At 45.7% G+C, this 18,973-nt stretch overlaps 1 protein-coding gene across 1 annotated transcript in view; it reads left to right on the forward strand.

The window, feature by feature from the left end:
* The first annotated feature begins 18,182 nt into the window (after window positions 1-18,182).
* Window positions 18,183-18,973, forward strand: part of RASGEF1C (RasGEF domain family member 1C) — a 38,777-nt gene continuing 37,986 nt past the window's right edge. The window contains exons 1-2 of the mRNA XM_061188545.1: window positions 18,183-18,359; window positions 18,531-18,653. Coding sequence (XP_061044528.1) covers window positions 18,183-18,359; window positions 18,531-18,653 — 300 coding nt within the window. The remainder of the gene's footprint in view (window positions 18,360-18,530; window positions 18,654-18,973) is intronic.

The following is an 18,973-nucleotide window of genomic DNA, read 5'->3' on the forward strand; positions in this document are numbered from 1 at the left end:
TGGGATATGCCTCAAACAGTACTTTAAAAAGAAATTGATAGCATTAAATTCTCACATTAGAAAGGAAGAAAAGTCTTAAATAATAATTAAAACTTTCACCTTAAGAAACTAGAAAAAGAAGAGCAAGATAGACCTAAAGCAGACAGAAGGAAGGAAATAATAAAGATAAATGTAGAAATCAATGACATTAAAAACATACTGTACTCATGGGTTGGAACACTCAACATAGTAAAGTTACCAGTTCTCCCCAAATTAATCTACAGATTTGCTACAGTTCTAGTCAAAATCCCAGCAGGGTTTTTTGTAGATATAGACAAGGTCATACTAAAATGTATATGGAAAGGCAAAGGAACCAGAATAGTTTAAAACACCAAAATATTAGTAAAATCATAAACCTTTTTATGACAATGCATGCCTGTAAAAAGTTCCTTAATGAGATAAGGGGAGCTGATCATCAAATGTCACTAATGAAATGCTGTTTGGCTTTGAGTTGCTCAGGGTGACACAGAGGAGATCTAACTCCAGAGGACAGTTCTGTTTTCGGCTCTGAGAATCTGAGACACCCACCTGGGTCTGCTCTGCATGGTGGCATGTGGACTGTGGTCCCTCCATCCACCACCCAGGACTGGGAATCCTCCAGGCTGGCAGCCAGAGCTTGGACCTGTAGTGCGAGTGTCCCCTCTCCAGTCCTCAGTTTCTCCATCTCCTGGTCCAGCTGGATTCTCGCCCAGCACTTTGAGACTCAGGGATGGATTTCCAGCCTCTGCGTGGGACCTCTTTGGCCCAGAAAGATGGAGGGATCAGGTGTCTAGAGGCACGCAAACATCATCCTGATTTTCAGAAAGAAGGCAGGACCTGTGGGCAGGAAGCTGTTGACTTTGGACAGTCCTCTTGCCCCTGTGCAGACCAGAGCTAGACAAGGTCAGGTACCTTCCCACCCCAGTCCCCTTAGTTCAGTGAGGAAATGAGGCCCAGAGAAGGGAAGCATTCTGTCCCAGGCTATACCACAGGTCAGTGGCCAGATAGGACCAGACTCTAATAGCCATCTATCTGCTCACTCACTTCTTCGTTTAAATGTGTTTTGGGGTAACTACCATGTGCCTAAGCACAGTCCAGGCACTGGGGATGCTGCAGTGGACGTGAGAGACCATGTTCCAGGGCTCTTGATCTTGTGGGGAAACAGAGGAGAAATAAGTAAACAAACAGACATGAGAATTTCTGTAGGTATCAAAGACTGTGAGAAAATAACCCTGGTGATGCAATATCTAGGGGCCTCCAAAGGAGGTCTGCATGATGTGATCTGAGATGATCCGGTGCGTGTTTCTCCTTTACTCTCACACTCACGACACCCCCAGCACCAGCTGGGTGTCCTACAATTCAAATTTGTTTCCTAAGCACTCTTCTCAAGAAGCTACTGGAGGATGAGCTCCATCGAAATGAAAGAATAAACCAGAAAAGAAGAAGACATGAGCTACAGAAAGCAGGAGACCCCACACAAAAGAAATGACAAGGGAATCATCCTTTGGAGGATGGTGAAAATGATTCCAGGATAGCAGCTCTGCACCATATGTGGAGGGCAACTGAGCCACACTGCATCAGGGCAACCCAAGAGACAAACTGTCATCATTAAGACCCCCCTCTTCCATCAGGCCATCTTCTTAACCCAAGGACAGAACGCCCAGGAGAACTTGGGCCAGATTCTCATCAGTACTTGTCTTGTCTTGACCATGTGCTAATGAGGGTCTCTCCCCTCAGGCTCTGCTGAAGACACGCATATCACTCACAGAAGTTTCCAGCTTTTCCCTGAGAGTGGGAGGTAGACCACGATGGGCTCAAATATAGAAAGGACAGAGCAGCCCACTCTCACTGACCGGACTTCTGCTGCATGTCCAGCGCCTGGTCTACACCTCAGTCTTGCCAGGCACCCGACTGTGGAGAGCCCAGTGTTTCCCAAGACTCACTTGTGACCTTGCTCATGAGTTCCCCAGAAAGGGCCTTGTCACCTCCCAGAGAAGCGGAAGTCAAACCAAGACTGCTCCACTCACCTCCTCCTGGAGTCTCTGCCCAGCGGGGACAGTGCTGCCCGCTCCTTGCATGGCTGGTGTGTGCTTGCCCTTCAATTTCAAGACTAAGAAGTATGTTTCTTGGGATAGATACACAGGTAGACCTATAAAGAAAAGCAAGGGAACAATTAGCACAAAAGTCAGAATGGTTATTGCCTAGAGGTTAGGGAGTAAGGAGTGGATTCATCAGGGAAAGTATGTAAGGGATTTTAAGGTACTGGTAATTCTCTTTTTCTTAGCCTGGGTAGCAGTTCACAGATGTTCATTCATATTGTTTTAATAATAATAAAAATAATTCTTATTTAAATTATAGATGTGTTCATAGAATCTTTTGTGTTTAGTTTTTTTTTTAAGTGAAGAGAGGAAAAAGTATCAAGGGAACATCTCTCTGTGGTGGTCTCCAAGCAAGGCCCCATATTTACTCTGATTGGATAACCTGGGTCCCTCACTCAGGGGTGAGAAGAGGGGATGCTTCATTTTCATTTGCCAGGACCCAGTTTACCACCCGCCCCAAGCCCACCTAATCAGGGTTCCAGCCAGTGGGGAGCAGTGGTTCCTGGAAGTAAGGAAGCATGGCTGTTGGAAGGGTAAAACAAAACCCCTTCACTGTGGTTTGGGGGAGCAACTGGGCAGTATAGTTTGATTCCCTTGTAAGGACTGGTGTCTTTCAGCCCAGTCTTGCTCCTTCTAGAAGTGTGTCCTCAGGAAACAATCAAGGATGTGGACCAAGAGTAAGGGACTGACTGGATGGATTATGGAGTGAGAGAGAGACCAATTTTCCCTCTTTGAAGAGCTCTATTTTACTTACTGACCTGTGGTGGGTCTTGGTGCTGTCAACCTGCACTCAACAGATTGCCTGCAAGCTGGGCCCTAGGATCTCAGAAACCCGAGCTTCCCAAGATATGGAAGCAGCAGGCTCTGTCAGCAGGAGCTGAGGGCCATATGGAGCACAAAAACAACCCATGCCAGTCCTCCCCTCACAGCCAAGTCTGTTGGATGGCCTCCCAAAGGCAAGGCCAGGCTGCGCATGTGCCACCTCTGCGCTCAGGTCTGAGGGAGACCCTAGCACCCCCATAGTATCCCTTCAGACAGTAGGAAACAAGGAGGAGCCCTTCATGGGACCCAAACGGGAATGAGATGAGTGTCTCAGCTCCAGGCTTTGTTAGGGAGGGAGGGGAGGAGGACCACAGAGTTTTTTGGGCCCTGAACAAATGCTGCCACTGCTCAGAGCAGCCAAGCATGAGATGGCATGGTTCAGGCCCCTACCCTTGGACCCTTTCCTCTTCTGAGGTTCCAGTGAGGGTGGGGGAAGGGCTTGGCCATGGGCTGAAATCTCTTCTTCAGCTGAGTCCATTAGGGGCTGCTCAGGGGTCTTCCTGCCTCCTGGAGGCTGGGCCATGTTGGGATTCCCAGTAATCAGGCTGCCCTCCTCAAGCTCTTAGCCCCTGAGCCCAGCTCCCCTGCTGAATCTCTGGGCCATGTCTGTCTTCCATTCAGCATTTACCAGTTTCCTTCCCAGGTCCAAGGGTAGGAGCTGGGTCTGGAGTCTGTGATCTGGGTAATAGTCAACAGCTAGTAACCTTATCCACTCCACTTTACCATGTAGGACCCAGGTTTGCTCATCTATGAAGTGGGCAATCATTCTCATATGGTCGTTTTAAGGATTAAGTGACATGTGAGAACAAAAGACCCATGAAACATGACACAGAATCTGTTTCTTCTTGAAATGAAACCCCTGGGGGTCAGAACCTGTCTGGGTCAGATGGGGCAAGTACTTCATCCAGGACCCTTGGAAACAGCCCCAAGTTTAGCTCCCCTTCCCCTAAGGGCACAGAGACTGTCCCTATTCCTGCAGAAGCAGTCCCAATCAAAGGTGCCCATTCAACTCTCTCAATCATGCCTTGGGCCAGCTGAGGCTCCAGATGCCCTACCTGGGGAGCAGGTCTCGCGTGGACGCTGTGAGAAAAGTTTGGAATTTAGGCCTCTTCTCAGAGCTTCTGGTGGCCCTGCACAGATAGAAGTAAAACTGAAACATAGTCTCTGAAGAGGCCATCTAGACAGGCAGCTCTTTCTCATGGCAGGGGAAGGAGGACGCCTGGGTCTTGCAGGACACACACAGATTCAGGAACTGTGTGTGGCCCCAAACCCTCCCAAAAAGCTGCAAGGGGACTAGGAGCATCATCGTAGAAGGGCTCTCATCTCTGTCCCTGATGGAGAGATGGAACAATATAAGATGTTTATTCCCACTAGAATTGTTTTTGCAGGAGTTCTGTCCAATACACTATGACAAGAAAAAGGAGTAAGGTTTAACCACCAGAAAGGAAGAAATGAAATTACTGTTAATTGTAGACATGATTGGTTTCTGGAAAACCCAAGACTATCAGAACTAATGAGATATAAAAATCCATATACAAAACCCCATAGCAGAGACTTACCTGGTGGCGCAGTGGTTAGGTATCCACCTGCCAATGCAGGGGACACGAGTTTGAGCCCTGGCCCAGGAAGATTCCACATGCCGCGGAGCAACTAAGCCCAGGCACAACAACTACTGAGCCTGCTCTCTAGAGCCTGCGAGCCACAACTACTGAGCCTGCGTGCCACTACTACTGAAGCCCACAGGCCTAGAGCCCGTGCTCCGCAACAAGAGAAGCCACCGCAATGAGAAGCCTGTGCACCGCAACAAAGAGTAGCCCCCACTCACCACAACTAGAGAAAGCCTGTGTGCATCAACGAAGACCCAACACAGCCAAAAATAATAAATAAATAAATTAAATAAATAAATTTATAAAACAAAAAACAAAAAAACTAAACAAAAAAAAAAAAACCGAAAAGCAATACCCAGTTAAAGATATAATGGGGGGGCATCAGGGAAGATAGTGGCATAGGAAGTACCAGGATTCCATCTCCACCTAGATGACAGTTGAACTGGCAGAATCTGTCTAATGTAATTATTTCAGCACTCTGGAGTCTATTTAAAGGCTTGCAGCTCCCAGAGGAAGGCTTAAGCAGTAAATCTCAGTTAATTTTGGTCAGTTTCAGGTCTGAGCATGGTAGCAGCATCCTCCACCCTTCAGCCTCATGGCAGGCAGCCATGCACATATTCCTGGAGCAGCTTGAACACAGTTGATGGGAGCCAAGGTGGGCAATAATGCCCTTGTTCTCCAAATATCAGGGATCTGGGTTCTTATACCTATTGCTTCTGATCATGGAGGCGCAGATACAGAAGCAGGCCACCATAGTTGCAATTCCTGCTGGCTGAACAGGCTTTAGGGGATTTAAAGGGCCAGAGCCTGGTTCCCCCTCCCTTCTTTTTTCTCTTTTTCCCCTTTTGAGAGCCAAACATTTAAGGATTAGAACTTTCAAAAACAACCACATATAGGGGAGAATTTCTAAAGTTACTGAACATGCCTATGGAAAGGTGCAGGCTCATAAATGACCCAAAAAATTTTAATTTTACATGTTAGTCTGATCCCAGCACAAAGGCACCCTGAAGAAATTTTTTTTTAAAATCCTGAGGAAATCTGATTTCCAGATTTTAGTTACTACTTTATAAGAGTCAAACGTCCAATGTTCAACAACAACAAAATATCATAAGGCATACAAAGAAACAGGAAAGTATGGACCATTGAAAGGAGAAAAAAATCAACATAAACCATCCCTGAGAAAGACCAGATGATGGAATTATTAGACAAAGATGAGGTGACCAGTTGAGAAAACTATGCATGAACAAAATAGAAATATCAATAAAGAGATGGAAAACATAAAAAAGAACAAAAAAGGAATTTCAGAGCAGAAAAGTACAATACCTGAAATGAAAAATTCACTAGATATATTCCAAAGCAGATTTGAGCAGATAGAAGAAAGAATCAGTGAACTTAAATCTAGGATGATTGAAATTATTGAGTCTTAAGAACATAAAGAAAAAGTACTGAAGAAAAGTGAACAGAGCCTAAGGAACCTGTGGGACACTAATAAGAAAACAAACATACATGTTGTGAGACTCCCAGAAGGAGAGGAGACAGAGAAAGGAGCAGAGAGATTGTTTGAAGAAATGATGGTTGAAAACTTCCCAAATTTGATGAAAAACATGAATATAAACATTCAAGAATCTCAACAAACTCCACGTAAAATAAACTCAAAGAGAACCATGATGAAACACATTGTAATCAAATATCAAAAGATAAAGACAAAAAGAATATGGAAAGCAGCAAGAGAGAAGCAAATTATCACATACAAGAGAACCTCAATAAGATTATCGGCATTTTTCTCGTCAGAAACCTTTGAGACCAGAAGGCAATGGGTTGATATAGTCAAAGTTCTGACAGTAAAAACATTGCCAACCAAGAATTCAATATACAGCAAAACTATCCTTCAAAAATGAGGGAGAAATTAAGATATTCTGAGATAAACAAAAGCTGAATGGTTTCATTATACCAGAGCAAGAAATACTCAATGGAGTCCTTCAAGTTGAAACAAAAAGACACTAATCAGTAACTCAAAGCCATATGAAGAAATAAAGATCTCTAGTAAAGACATATACATGGGCAAGTATAAAAGTTAGTATTATTATAACTTTGGTTTGTAACTCCACTTTTTGTTTTCTACATGATTTAAGAGACTAATGGATTTTTTTAAAAAAATAATTATTAGCCTATGACACTAACTGCATAAAGATGTGGTTTTGTGACATCAGTAACTGAAACAGTGTAGGGACAGAATGGTATAGGGACAGAGTTTTTGTATGCTATTAAAGTTAAGCTAGTATAAATTCAAATTAGAGTGTTATAACTTTAGGATGGTAAATGTAATCCCCATGGTAACCACAAAGAAAATAACTATGGAATATACACAAAAGGAAATTGGAAAATAATTTAAATGTTTCACAATAAAAAATTAACTAAATACAAAAGAAGACAGTAATACAGGAAATGAGGGATAAAAAGCTATAAGGCATATAGAAAAAATAACAAAATGGCAGAAGTAAATTCCCCTTAACAGTTATTATTTTAAATCTAAATGGATTAAACTCTCCAGTCAAAAAGAGATTGGCAGAATGGATTTTAAAAAATGATCAAACTACGTGCTGTCTACAAGAGATTCATTTTAGATTCAAAGACATAAATATGTTAAAAGTGAAAGGATGGAAAAAGATATTCCACTAACCAAAAGAGAGTGGGGTGGCTATACTAATAGGAGAAAATAAACTTTAAATTTAAAAAGGTTACAAGAGATAAGGAAGGACATCATATATTAATAAAAGGTTCATTACAGCAAGACATAGCAATTATAAACATTTACATAACTTTAAAACAGACCATCAAAATATATGAAGAAAAAAAATTACAAGAATTAAAGAGACAGATAGTTCTACAGTAACAGTTGGAGACTTTAATACCCCACTCTCAATAATGGATAAAACAATCAGACAAAAGATAAGTAAAGAAATATAGGATTTGAAAAACACAATGAGCCAACTAGATCTATGAGACATATACAAAACACTCTATGCAACAACAATAGATTACACGTTCTTCTCAAGTGCACAGGGGACATTTTCCAGGATAGACCATATAATGGGCCACAAATCAAGTCTCAATATATTAAAAAAGATATCTATCATACAAAGTATCTTCTCCAACCACAACAAGGATGAGTTAGAGGTCAACAATAAAAGGAAAACTAGAAAATTCACAAATTTGTGGAAACTAAACAATGCACTCTTAACCAATGGTTCAAAGAAAAAATCATAAAGGAAATTAGAAAATCCTTAGAGACAAATGAAAATGGAAACACAACATAATAAAACTTATGGGTTGCAGTGAAAACAACGTTAAGAGAGAAGTTTATAGCTATAAACACATTAAAAAAGAAGAAAGAGAGCTTCCCTGGTGGCGCAGTGGTTAAGAATCTGCCTGCCAATGCAGGGGACACGGGTTTGAACCCTGGTCTGGGAAGATCCCACATGCTGCAGAGCAACTAAGCCCGTGTGCCACAACTGCTGAGCCTGCGCTCTAGAGCCCGCAAGCCACAACTACTGAGCCCATGTGCCACAACTACTGAAGCCCACATGCCTAGATCCCATGCTCTGCAATAAGAGAAGCCACTGCAAGGAGAAGCCCGTGCACCACAACGAAGAGTAGCCCCCACTAGCCACAACTAGAGAAAGCCTGCCTGCAGCAACGAAGACCCAATGCAGCCAAAAATAAATAAATAAATAAATAAATAAATACATTTATTAAAAAAAAAAAAGAAGAAGAAAGATCTCAAATCAACAAGGAACTAGAAAAAGAAGAGCAACCTAAACCCAAATCTAGCAGAATGGAGGAACTGATGAACATTAGAGAAGAGATAAATAAAATATAGAATAGAAAAAAATTACAGAAAATGAATGAAACCTAAGGTTGGTACTTCAAAAAGATTAACAGAATTGACAAACTTTTAACTAGATTGACAAAAAAAAGAGAATTACTCAATTACTAAAGTTAGAAATGAAAGTGGGAACATTACTTCCAATTCTACAGAAGGATTATAAGAAAATACTATGAACAATTGTATGAGAACAAATTAGATAACCTCGATGAAATGTACAATTCCTAGGAACACAAAACCTACAAAGATTGAATCACAAAGAAATAAAAAATCTAAATAGACCTATAACTAGTAAGGAGATTGAATCAGTAATCAAAATCCTCCTGACAAAGAAAAGCCCTGGAGCTGATAGCTTCACTGGTGAATTTCTACCAAACATTTAAAGAAGAATTAACACCAATCCTTCTCAAACTTTTCTCAAAAAGTAAAGAGAGAACACTTCCTAACTTATTGTATGAGGCCAGCATTGCCCTGATATGAAAGCCAGACAAAGACACTGCAAGAAAAGAAAACTATAGACCAATACTCCTCATGAACATCGATGCAAAGATCCTCTACAAAATACTAGAAAACTGAATTCAGCAGCATATTAGAAGGACCAAGTGGGATTTATTCTTAGAATTCAAAGATGACTCAACCTATGAAAATCAATTAATGTAACACATCACATTAACAGAAAGAAGGAAAAATCGTCTGATCATTTCAATTGATGCAGAAAAAGAATTTGAAAAAATTCAGTACCCTTTAATGATAAAAACACTCAACAAACTAGGAATAGAAGGAAACTACCTCAACATAATAAAAGCCATACATGAAAAACCCACAGCTAACATTATACTCACTGGTGAAAGACTGAAAGCTTTCCCTCTAAAATCAGGGACAAGACAAGGATGCCTGTTTTTGCCACTTCTATTCAACATAGTGCAAAAAGCTCTAGCCAGAGCAAGAAAAAGAAATAAAATGCAACCAAATTAGTAAAGAAGTAAAATTAGCTGTTTGCAAACAAATGACCTTATATATAGAAAGCCCTAAAGATTACATACCAAAAAAAAAAAAAAAAAAAACTGTTAGTACTAATTAACAAATTCAGCAAAGTAGCAGGCTACAAAATCAACACCAAAAAAATTAGTTGTGTATCTATATACTAACAATGAACAATCCAAAATGGAAATTAAGAAAACAACTCCATTTACAATAGCATCAAAAAGAATAAACTTAGAAACTTACACTTAGGAATCAATTTAGCCCAGGAGGCAAAACACTTATACCCAGAAAACTACAAAACATTACTGAAAGAAATGAGAGAAGACACCAATAAATGGAGACAACCTGTGTCATGGATTGGAAGACTTAATATTGTTAAGATGTTAACACTATCCAAAGCAATCTACAGATTTAATGCAATCTCTATCAAAATTACAATTGGGTTTTTGGTTAAGGTAGAAAACTCCATCTAAAGTTTATATGGAATCTCAAGGGACCCTGAATAGCCAAAACAATCTTGAAATGGAAAAACAAAGTTGTAGGATTTGCATTGCACTTCCTGATTCAAATTTTACTACAGAGCTACAGTAATCAAAACAGTGTGGTATTACCATAAAGACAAACATATAGACCAATGGAATAGAATAGAAAGCCCAGAAATAAATGCCAGTGTATAGAATCAAATTATTTTTGACAAGCATGCCAAGACCATTCAGTGGGGAAAGAAAAATCCTTTCCCAAATGGTGCTGGGAAAACTGGATATCCACATGTCAAATAATGAAGTTGGACCCTTTCCTAACACCATATACAAAAATTAATGCAAAATGGATCAAAGACCTAAACATAAGAGCTGAAACTATAAAACTCTTTGAAGAAAACATTGGAAAAAAACTTTATGACATTGCATTTGTCAATGATTTCTTATATATGACACCAAAGGCACAGGCAACAAAAGAAAAAAATAGATGAATTGGACTTCACCCAAATGAAAAACTTTGGTGCATCAAAAGACACTATCATCAGAGTAAAAAGGCAACCCACATAATAGAAGAAAATATTTACAAATCACAAAGCTAAGAGGGATTAATATCTGAAATACATAAAGGACTCCTAAAACTCAACAACAATAAAAACAGCTCAATACAAAAATGGGCCAAGGACTTGAACAGACATTTCTCCAAAGAAGATGTATATGCATGGCCAATAAGCACATGAAAAGATGCTCAACATCACTGATCATTAGGGAAATACAAATCAAAACCACAATGAGATACCAGTTCATACCCTAATGGTGACTACCATCAAAAATAAAGAAAATCGGTATTAGCATGAATGTGGAGAAATTGGAACCCTTTTACATTGCTGGTAGGAATGTAAAATGGACAACTGCTGTGGAAAGCAGTGTGACAAAGGTGGAAGCAACCCAAATGTCCACTGATGGATGAATGGATAAAGAAAATGTAGTATAAATATACAGTGAAATACAGTATAAATATCCAGCCTTAAAAAGAAAGGAAATTCTGACACATACTACAACATGAATGAACCTTGAAGACCTTATGCTAAGTGAAATAAGCCAGTCCCAAAAGGACAAATACTGCTGTGCAGTGTTGGTGGTATAGTGGTGAACATAGCTGCCTTCCAAAAGGACAAATACTATATGATTCCACTTATACAGGTACCTAGAATTGTCAGATTCTTAAAGAAGAAAATAGAATGGTGATGACCAGGGGCTGAAGGGAGGGGAGAATGGGGAGTTATTGCTTACTGGGCATGGAGTTTTATTTGGAGAAGATGGAAAATTTCTGGAGATGGATAGTGGTGATGATTGAGCAACTAAATGGTTAATGCCACTGAAGTGTACACTTAAAAATGGTTAATATGATAAATTTTATGTTAAGCAGATATTACAACAATTTTTGAGAAAGATATAATGGGGGGGAAGAAATGATGGGATACAAATATGTAAATGTGTAAACGTATGCTACATAGGAAGGCAAAGGCAGAAGTGGCTCTGATTTGAAGCTGTGGCCAACTACATCCTCCAAGAGTCAATTGGCAGGGATAACCCCCAGCAGCTATTGATAGCTGGTTTCAGAAGCTCCAGCTACAAGGCTGGAGGAGCAGGGTAGAGGGCCATCAGGCCACAACCAGCTTGGAAACCCTGGTGAAGCACAGGAGTGCTGTTCGGAATTTTGGCACAGAGCTCCATTAGCAGTTGGAATTGTTGCTCATGTTGTGTTCTAAGCCCTTGCAGGTGGTGAGCACCCGTGGGGAGGACTGGCCTTGGTGGTCCTTTCTTCTCCATGGCAGGTATTGTGCTGAGTGCTTTGTGCACTTAATCTCACCGGTTCCTCTTCATAAACTGAAGAGGAGGGATTCTTTTCCCTGTTCTCAGTGTACAAAGGCACTTTTCAGGGCCGTTTTCTAGGAGTGTCCTTTCCCTCTGTCCCCTCGGCCAGGCCTGGCCCAGTGCCCACCCAGGAAAGAAGGCTGGAGAGAACATCTCCTCTCCAGTCCCCAAGACATGTTGCACTGACCAGCCACACACATTCCTTCCATAGGGTCTTTGGATTTCCATTTTTGGCAGCTTTTTTATGCCAATCACCAGCCCTGTGGGCTGGGCCAGCAGAATGAGGGTTGTAGACTGGCCACCCAGGAGCCAGAGATGTCGTTTCTAAATGTGCTTTCGTCACACAGTATGGTCCCCACTGTGGCTTTTTTAAAAAAACAAATTTAATTAAAATCAAAATACAAAACAAAAATGTCAGGAATTCTGGGCTCTCTTAAACCTGGAAGGTCTGAGCACGTGGTCAGCCCTCGGGGAGCCCAGCGGAGCTGTGTTTTCTCGTGCCCACAGCTCTGGCCACTCTCTACCAGCCTCACCTGCAGGGTGGCTTGCTGGGGGTCCTCTCCCTGCATCTGCCAGTCTTCCTGCAGATCACATCCATGCAATGCAGGCTCTCTGCCCACCCGCCATAACTGTCATGGGAGTCTCAGGACCTCCACATGCGGGGCCTGGAGACTTAAACACGAGGATCCATATATACGCCTGAGGGGCAGGGACTGGGCAGGGGAATAGGAGACATGGGCAGAGAAACTGAGGCAGGAGCGCAAGCCTAGTTTGGGGGGAAACTGTGACTCAGAAGCCACCCCTGCCCCTCCCAGGCTTGGCCTGCAGCAAGTCAGGCCTGCTTAGGTCAGGTCCCCTCCCAACCCAGGTGCATTTTCCAGGGCAGTGGCATCTGATTGGCCCAGGCTGGGCTGGTGCCGCCCCTTGGCCAAGTGAGGGTGGGCCTCCCTGTTAGTCCCACCAGGACTGTTAGTATTCATCAGAGGGTGTGGTTATTCCCCAAAGCAAAACTCCTCTGTTTGTAGCCAGAAGGAAAGGAGATGGAGGCCAAGAAAGCAGACCCAGCCAATGGAGGTGCCAAGAGAGGTGGATTTGATTCTGGAGCTCAGGTCTGGGCTGGGAAGGAGATGTGGCACCTGGGAGAGGAGGTCCTCTGTGCACCTGGGCCCACAGGCCAAAGTTAATACCTGGAAGGGATGGCCTGTTCCCGTAGGGGCCACTGTGACCCTGGGCCAACCAGCATGGGCTTTTTCTCTCCTCGTGTTTTGGGCACTGCTGGTCACACCTCAAGTGTCTGACCGAGTCCCTCTGACACTGTAGCCTGGGGATACCAGCATCAGTGCCCAGGTGGGCTGATGGTCAGGAACAGGGCCTGGGGTTCAGACACACCTGTGCTCAATTCCCAGCTCTTCCATATACTCAGCATGAGCGCTGGGTACCTTCCTTTCCCACTCTGAGCCTCAGTTTCTTCATCTGTAATATGGGAGGCCTAAGGGATGAGATGGGGCGTCAGGCAGGGAAGATTGGCCTTCCCAGGTCAGGACCCCAGGCTTCTCCCCAGCCTCCCTCCCACAGACTCTAATACTTGAATGCCTGGTGTGTTGGCCACACCTCACCATCCCTTTTTGCACTGTTCAATTTCAGGCTTCACTGCCTCTCACCTGCACCACTGAGTCACTTGAATGCCACCTATCTTGACCGAGCACCCACTGTGCGTGTGCGTCAGGGGGCCGGGCCCTAGAGTACAGCAGTGGGCGAGACAGCGTCCTCCTGGAGAGAACACAATGCCAGGAGACCAAGGCCAGTGTGAAGTCTGGGGGATTGGGGAGGCCCAGGGGTCCCAGGGGTCAGGAGGCATGCCAGGCAAGCAGGTGCAGCGTGTTCGAAGGTGTGGTGTGTGGCTAGTCCTGGGGTAAAGGGGCCCTCACCAGGACACATCAGAAAGTGGACTTTGCATTCAAACCATGGCTGGGCCACTGTTGGTTGCGTCCCCTCAGGGGGTCACGGGGTGAGCATGCCCGCAATCCCACCACCCGCCATAGCCCTGGGATGTGTTCAGGTGTTTCAGGGGCCTTTCGTCTTCTCAGCTATGTTTGATGACTGAGCTCGACCTTCATTCAGCTTGAATGGATAGCACCAAGACAATAACAACATACATCGGGGCAAAGGGGGCATGCACATCAATGAAGCATTTTTTCAGTGTCCCATTGTAATTTTATTCATTGGAATAATATTGCTTGTATCGTGTCATATGTGCAGTTTTCTCTCCTGCCATTTTCACTTCGTTACATCATAACCATTTCTATGTTATCACTGAGTCCTCATAACTGTCATTTCAACGGCAACAGAAACTCCACTAATAGGTATGTGACAGTGTCCTGTCCGTTCTCCTTCTGTTCATCATCTGTGGCGTTCTGCATTTTGTTCACTGCTTATAATTAACACCAAACCAAACTCCTTTCCAAAACTTTTCCTCTTTAGATTATTTTCTTGGGATAAATTTCCAAGGATTTGATTAAGGTGAAAGAACACTCTCAAACATAAGGCTCTTTGCACATCGAGTCAAATCTTGTCCTATTCAAAGGGGCTGTGATGGTGTATAGCCCTGCCCAGCAGTGTTTAAAGGGCTGTTCCAACATGCCAGACAGCACTGGTTGTTTTGTTGTCTTGTTCATTTAGTGGGTATAAAGCAGACACCTACTGGAGTCATACCATGCACTTGTCTATCCACACACACACACACACACACACACACACACACGGAGTCCCAGGCCCCCAGGCAAAGCAAAGAGAGATAACTTGAAACAGTTCTTTAGATGGGGCACAGACGGAGCAGCCCGCCAGCCCGCTCGGGACCTCTATGCCGGCCCTGTACTCCCAGCTGCTGCTCATGTACACCATGCAGGCTGTGTGCTTAGAAGCACACATTGGGGAACTACTGGTGATTTCAAGGATTCTCAAGGGAAATTGTGACAATAAACAATTTTCCCAGCATCATTGGCTTCTTTTAAAATTGTGGTAAAATACACATAACATGAAATTTACTATCTTAACCATTTTTAAGTGTGCAGTTCAATTGCATTAAATACATTCACATTGTTGTGCAACCACCACCAGCATCCATCTCCAGAATTCTTTTTAGCTTGCAGAACTGAAGCTCTCTGTGAATAAAAGTAACTCCCCATGCTCCTCCTCCCCTGGGAGCCACCTTCTACTGTCTGTCTCTATGAACTTGACTACTCTAGGAGCTGCATGTAAGAGGAATCATACAGATTTGTCCTTTTGTGTCTGGCTTATTTCACTCAGCATTAGAGTCCTCAAGTTTCACTCATGTGGTAGCACGTGTCAGAATGTCCTTCCTTTTTAAGGCTGAATAATAGCCCATCGTATGTATACATCACATTTTGTTATCCATTCATCTGTTGATGGACAGTTGAGGTGGCTTTTTAAAATTACCCCGATAGCTAGTGGGAAGCAGCCGCATAGCACAGGGAGATCAACTCCGTGCTTTGTGACCACCTAGAGGGGTGGGATAGGGAGGGTGGGAGGGAGACGCAAGAGGGAGGAGATATGGGGATATATGGATATGTATAGCTGATTCACTTTGTTATAAAGCAGAAACTAACACACCATTGTAGAGCAATTATGCTGCAATAAAGATGTTAAAAAAAAATTACCACTGGACATCCAAACAATGGATTACTGTGGGACAGTTAAAAAATAAAAAGCATGAGCATGCTCTGTCCTGCCATGGGAAGATTTCCAAAATGTACTGTTAGTGAAAAGAGCACAGGAGAGTGTGTGCAATACACTACTTTTTGTGTAATAAAGAAAGAAAGGAGGGAATATATATATGTATATTTTCTTGTCCTTGTATACAGAAGGACAGAAAAATAGGTAAGAAATTAATAAAAGCAGTTACTATGGGAGGGGGTGAATGGGGGCCACTTCCACAGCCCGTCTGTGTTCCCAGTAGGCTGGAGCCCCTGCTCAAGGGAGGAGGATGACGTCTGTGCCAGCACACCTTCGGGGAGGGGTGGGAGGAATGTGAGGGCAGTACCGTGGCTCTGACCGCACCCACCCTATCTCAAAGGCATACCCAGATGCAGGAAGTCATCATCCCCTCTCCCCTTGCCCGGACACACCCTTCAGAGCCTCAGTGGTCCAGTCTCTCTGCATGCCCCAACCCCTTGCCAGCTCTGAGAGGTCCTGTCCGTCTGCAGCCACTCCATGCATGCACGCATGAATGACCATCAGCAACAGCAGGAGACACCAGAGACTGCAGCAGGGGGACAAGCCCATCCATCCACTGATACTCAGGCCTGGGCCCAGCTGGCAACACGATGGGTGCTTGGAGGTGGGAGGGCAACATTGGCCACCCATCTGGTCTCTGGGCATCCCTATGAGTCATAATGGTTCTGGCCCCCAGCTCCACGCAACCCCTGACCTCCAGTGTAAACTTGCTGCTTCGGAACAGAGCTGGGTCCAAGCCCTCCCCCCTTCCTCGTGTGTCCGGCCCCCCACACCCGGCCCCCAGTACCAGGCCAAACCTGAGGTGCTCTGGATGCTTCCCAGCTCATCTCTTGAAGTTGTGGCATCCTGGCTTCCCCAGAAAGGCCCCTCTGCAGCCCCTCTCACATTGTCTGACAGACCACCCTGAGCTACAGAGAGGTTTCCAGAATCGCCTCCACCTCCACTACTGGCTCATCTTTCAGAAAACTGGGATCTGGGACAGGCTACAGGGAGGAGGTGCCAGGCGTCTGCCAGGAGAAAGCGGACCTTGCTGGCCTCAAGAGCATTCTGTCTAGTGGAACTGGGCTCCGGTTCTGGGCTCTGGGTGTGGGGCAGAGGCAGCGCCCACCCCACAGTTAATCACCATTCCCTGCAGAGCAGCCCCCGTGTGCCCTCATGTGCAGCAGCTTTCCCACTGGGATGGACAGGAGACAATTTTGTGAAATTTTAGTTTCATCAACTGAAAATTGAACACTTACAACTTTGCTGGAAAGGTGAAATAAAGCTGTGGCTGTCCCTAGGGCTGGGACTGTCCAGGCCGCTGTTCAGACTGGTTCCCGCACCCTCCCTGCACCGTAACCCAGTCCCTGCACGCCCTAGGGACGGCCCTCTGCGGGGCTCCTTCTGATCCCCAACATCAGCTTGGACTCTCCAAGTCCCTCCGTCTTTACTTTCAGGGCCAGGTCACCAGGGGGCAGGAGAAGTCAGAAACAGGCTGGGGCCAGGGTCTGCCATGGGGGCAGCAGGGGTGAGATGAGAGGGGCAGTGGGGAGGCTGCTCCCTGGAAGGCCCCTGTGGTGAGCCTGCAGGACTCCACAGTTAAGGCTGCGGGGGCTACTTGAACATCGTGTGGGAGATGATTAAACAGTCACAGGCTTGGCCAGGACTCGTTGCCACGAGTGCCCCAAAGGCTTCGTTCAGGAAGACTGGCCAACAGGCATATGTGCAGAGCCCGAGGGAGGAAGCACTGTCCAGTGCACACTCGTGGACGGGTGCCTGCTGCAGGCCAGGACCTTGACTCAGTGCTGGGTCAGAAGACATGTGTGCTCTGGCCCCACCTGGAGGAGGTCTGGCTGGAGACCTTTCTCTGTACTAGGCACCAGCAGCACCCCAAGCGCTCCACAGTGCCGACAGGGAGAATCTGCTGATGCCCATCGGAAGTCAGGCCCAGACTTGAGGGGTTGCTGCAGGGAAACAGGGAAGGTCCCACCTAGGGGGAGTCACTTCAGCCATGTGCAGAGGGATGGAGGATTGAAGATGGTGGGAGAGCCTTCCTGCAGTGGGGGAATAGCTGGACAGGTCAGTGGGTCCTAATCACAAAGAGCCTGGACAGTCATTTGGCTGCACCTGAGAGAAACTCGAACAGACTCATGTAATGGAGCAGTCCACAGAGCAGCTTCGGGCACAGCAGGATCCAGGGCCTCACCCACTGAACTCAGGAATGTGCTCACTTTCCTGGCTCCTTGAGGGACAAGATGGTCCCAACAGTGCCATTCCACTGCTCAGGGACCCAGGGGAAAGAGCTTTCAAGTGCCACAGAAGTTCTAGGATTGCATCTGAGCCCTCTAGTTTGGATCAGGTCCACCCCTGATTCATTCTTGTGGCCAGCGGCAGGGCAAATATGCTGATTGTCTAAGCCTGGTCAAAAACAACCTTCACTGCGAGTAGGAGTGGATACTGGAAACAGTCAGCCCCTAAATGGCTAGGACTGGTAATGGAAAAGAGATGATTCCTGGGGATGCAGTGGCTATGGGGTGGGGGGATCCCTCCCTGGCAGCCCTCCCAGGAGGTGATCACTGGGCTCAGGTGGGCACAGAAGAGCCTATGGGAGGCAGGGCCTGCCCAGCCAGGATCCCGGGGGACCAGGAGGTCCAAATGCCCCTTGCCATTGCAGGTAGGCATGCCCCGGACACTGAGCACCTCCGACATGGTCACTCCAGGCAGCCTCGGCCCACCCCACCCTGAGCCCACGGATGGTGAGCAGGCCGGGCAGCCCCTCCTGGATGGAGCTCCATCCTCAGCCTCCCTGGACACCCTGATCGAGCAGCTGGTGCCCAAAGCTGACTACTACCCTGAGGTGGGTGATCCACCCAGTGGGGAGGAGGGGTAGCAGACTGGGCTCTCTTCCACCAGGCATGGGGGAGACAGCAGAGCTGGGGCTGGCTGGGCCTGGGGGTGGAGTAGGCTGGGAGGCACATCCTTCCATGCCCTTGTGAGCACATGCTGCCTTTCTCCCATATCCCCCCAGAAAGCCTACATCTTTACCTTCCTGCTGAGCTCCCGCCTCTTCATCGAGCCCCGGGAGCTCCTGGCCCGGGTCTGCCACTTGTGCATCGAGCAGCAGCAGCTGGACAAGCCAGTGCTGGACAAGGTGAGAGGCAGGGCCAGGGGCCCCCGAGTGTACTGGCTGTCCCCTGACATGCACTTGTGAATCAACATCTTGGAGAGGCAGCAATTGCTCCCGTTCTCCTGACAAGGAGCCCACAGGGGTTTCTGACTTGTCTGAAGCCCAGAGCCAGAAGGGACAGAGTCAGAACCTTTAACCCCGGTGCTGTTTTCCAGTGCCCTAGGGGAGCCCTTGAGCTCACACAGCCCAGACCTGGGCCCCCAGAGCCCCATGAGTAGATCCCCATCTGTGGCCTGGGATGGCCCTGCAGTGCCTTCTGGTCTCCCTGCCCCCAGCACCCTCTG

This window comes from Eubalaena glacialis, chromosome 4 (assembly GCF_028564815.1).
Source record: "Eubalaena glacialis isolate mEubGla1 chromosome 4, mEubGla1.1.hap2.+ XY, whole genome shotgun sequence".
In the NCBI taxonomy this organism is placed as follows: domain Eukaryota; kingdom Metazoa; phylum Chordata; class Mammalia; order Artiodactyla; family Balaenidae; genus Eubalaena; species Eubalaena glacialis.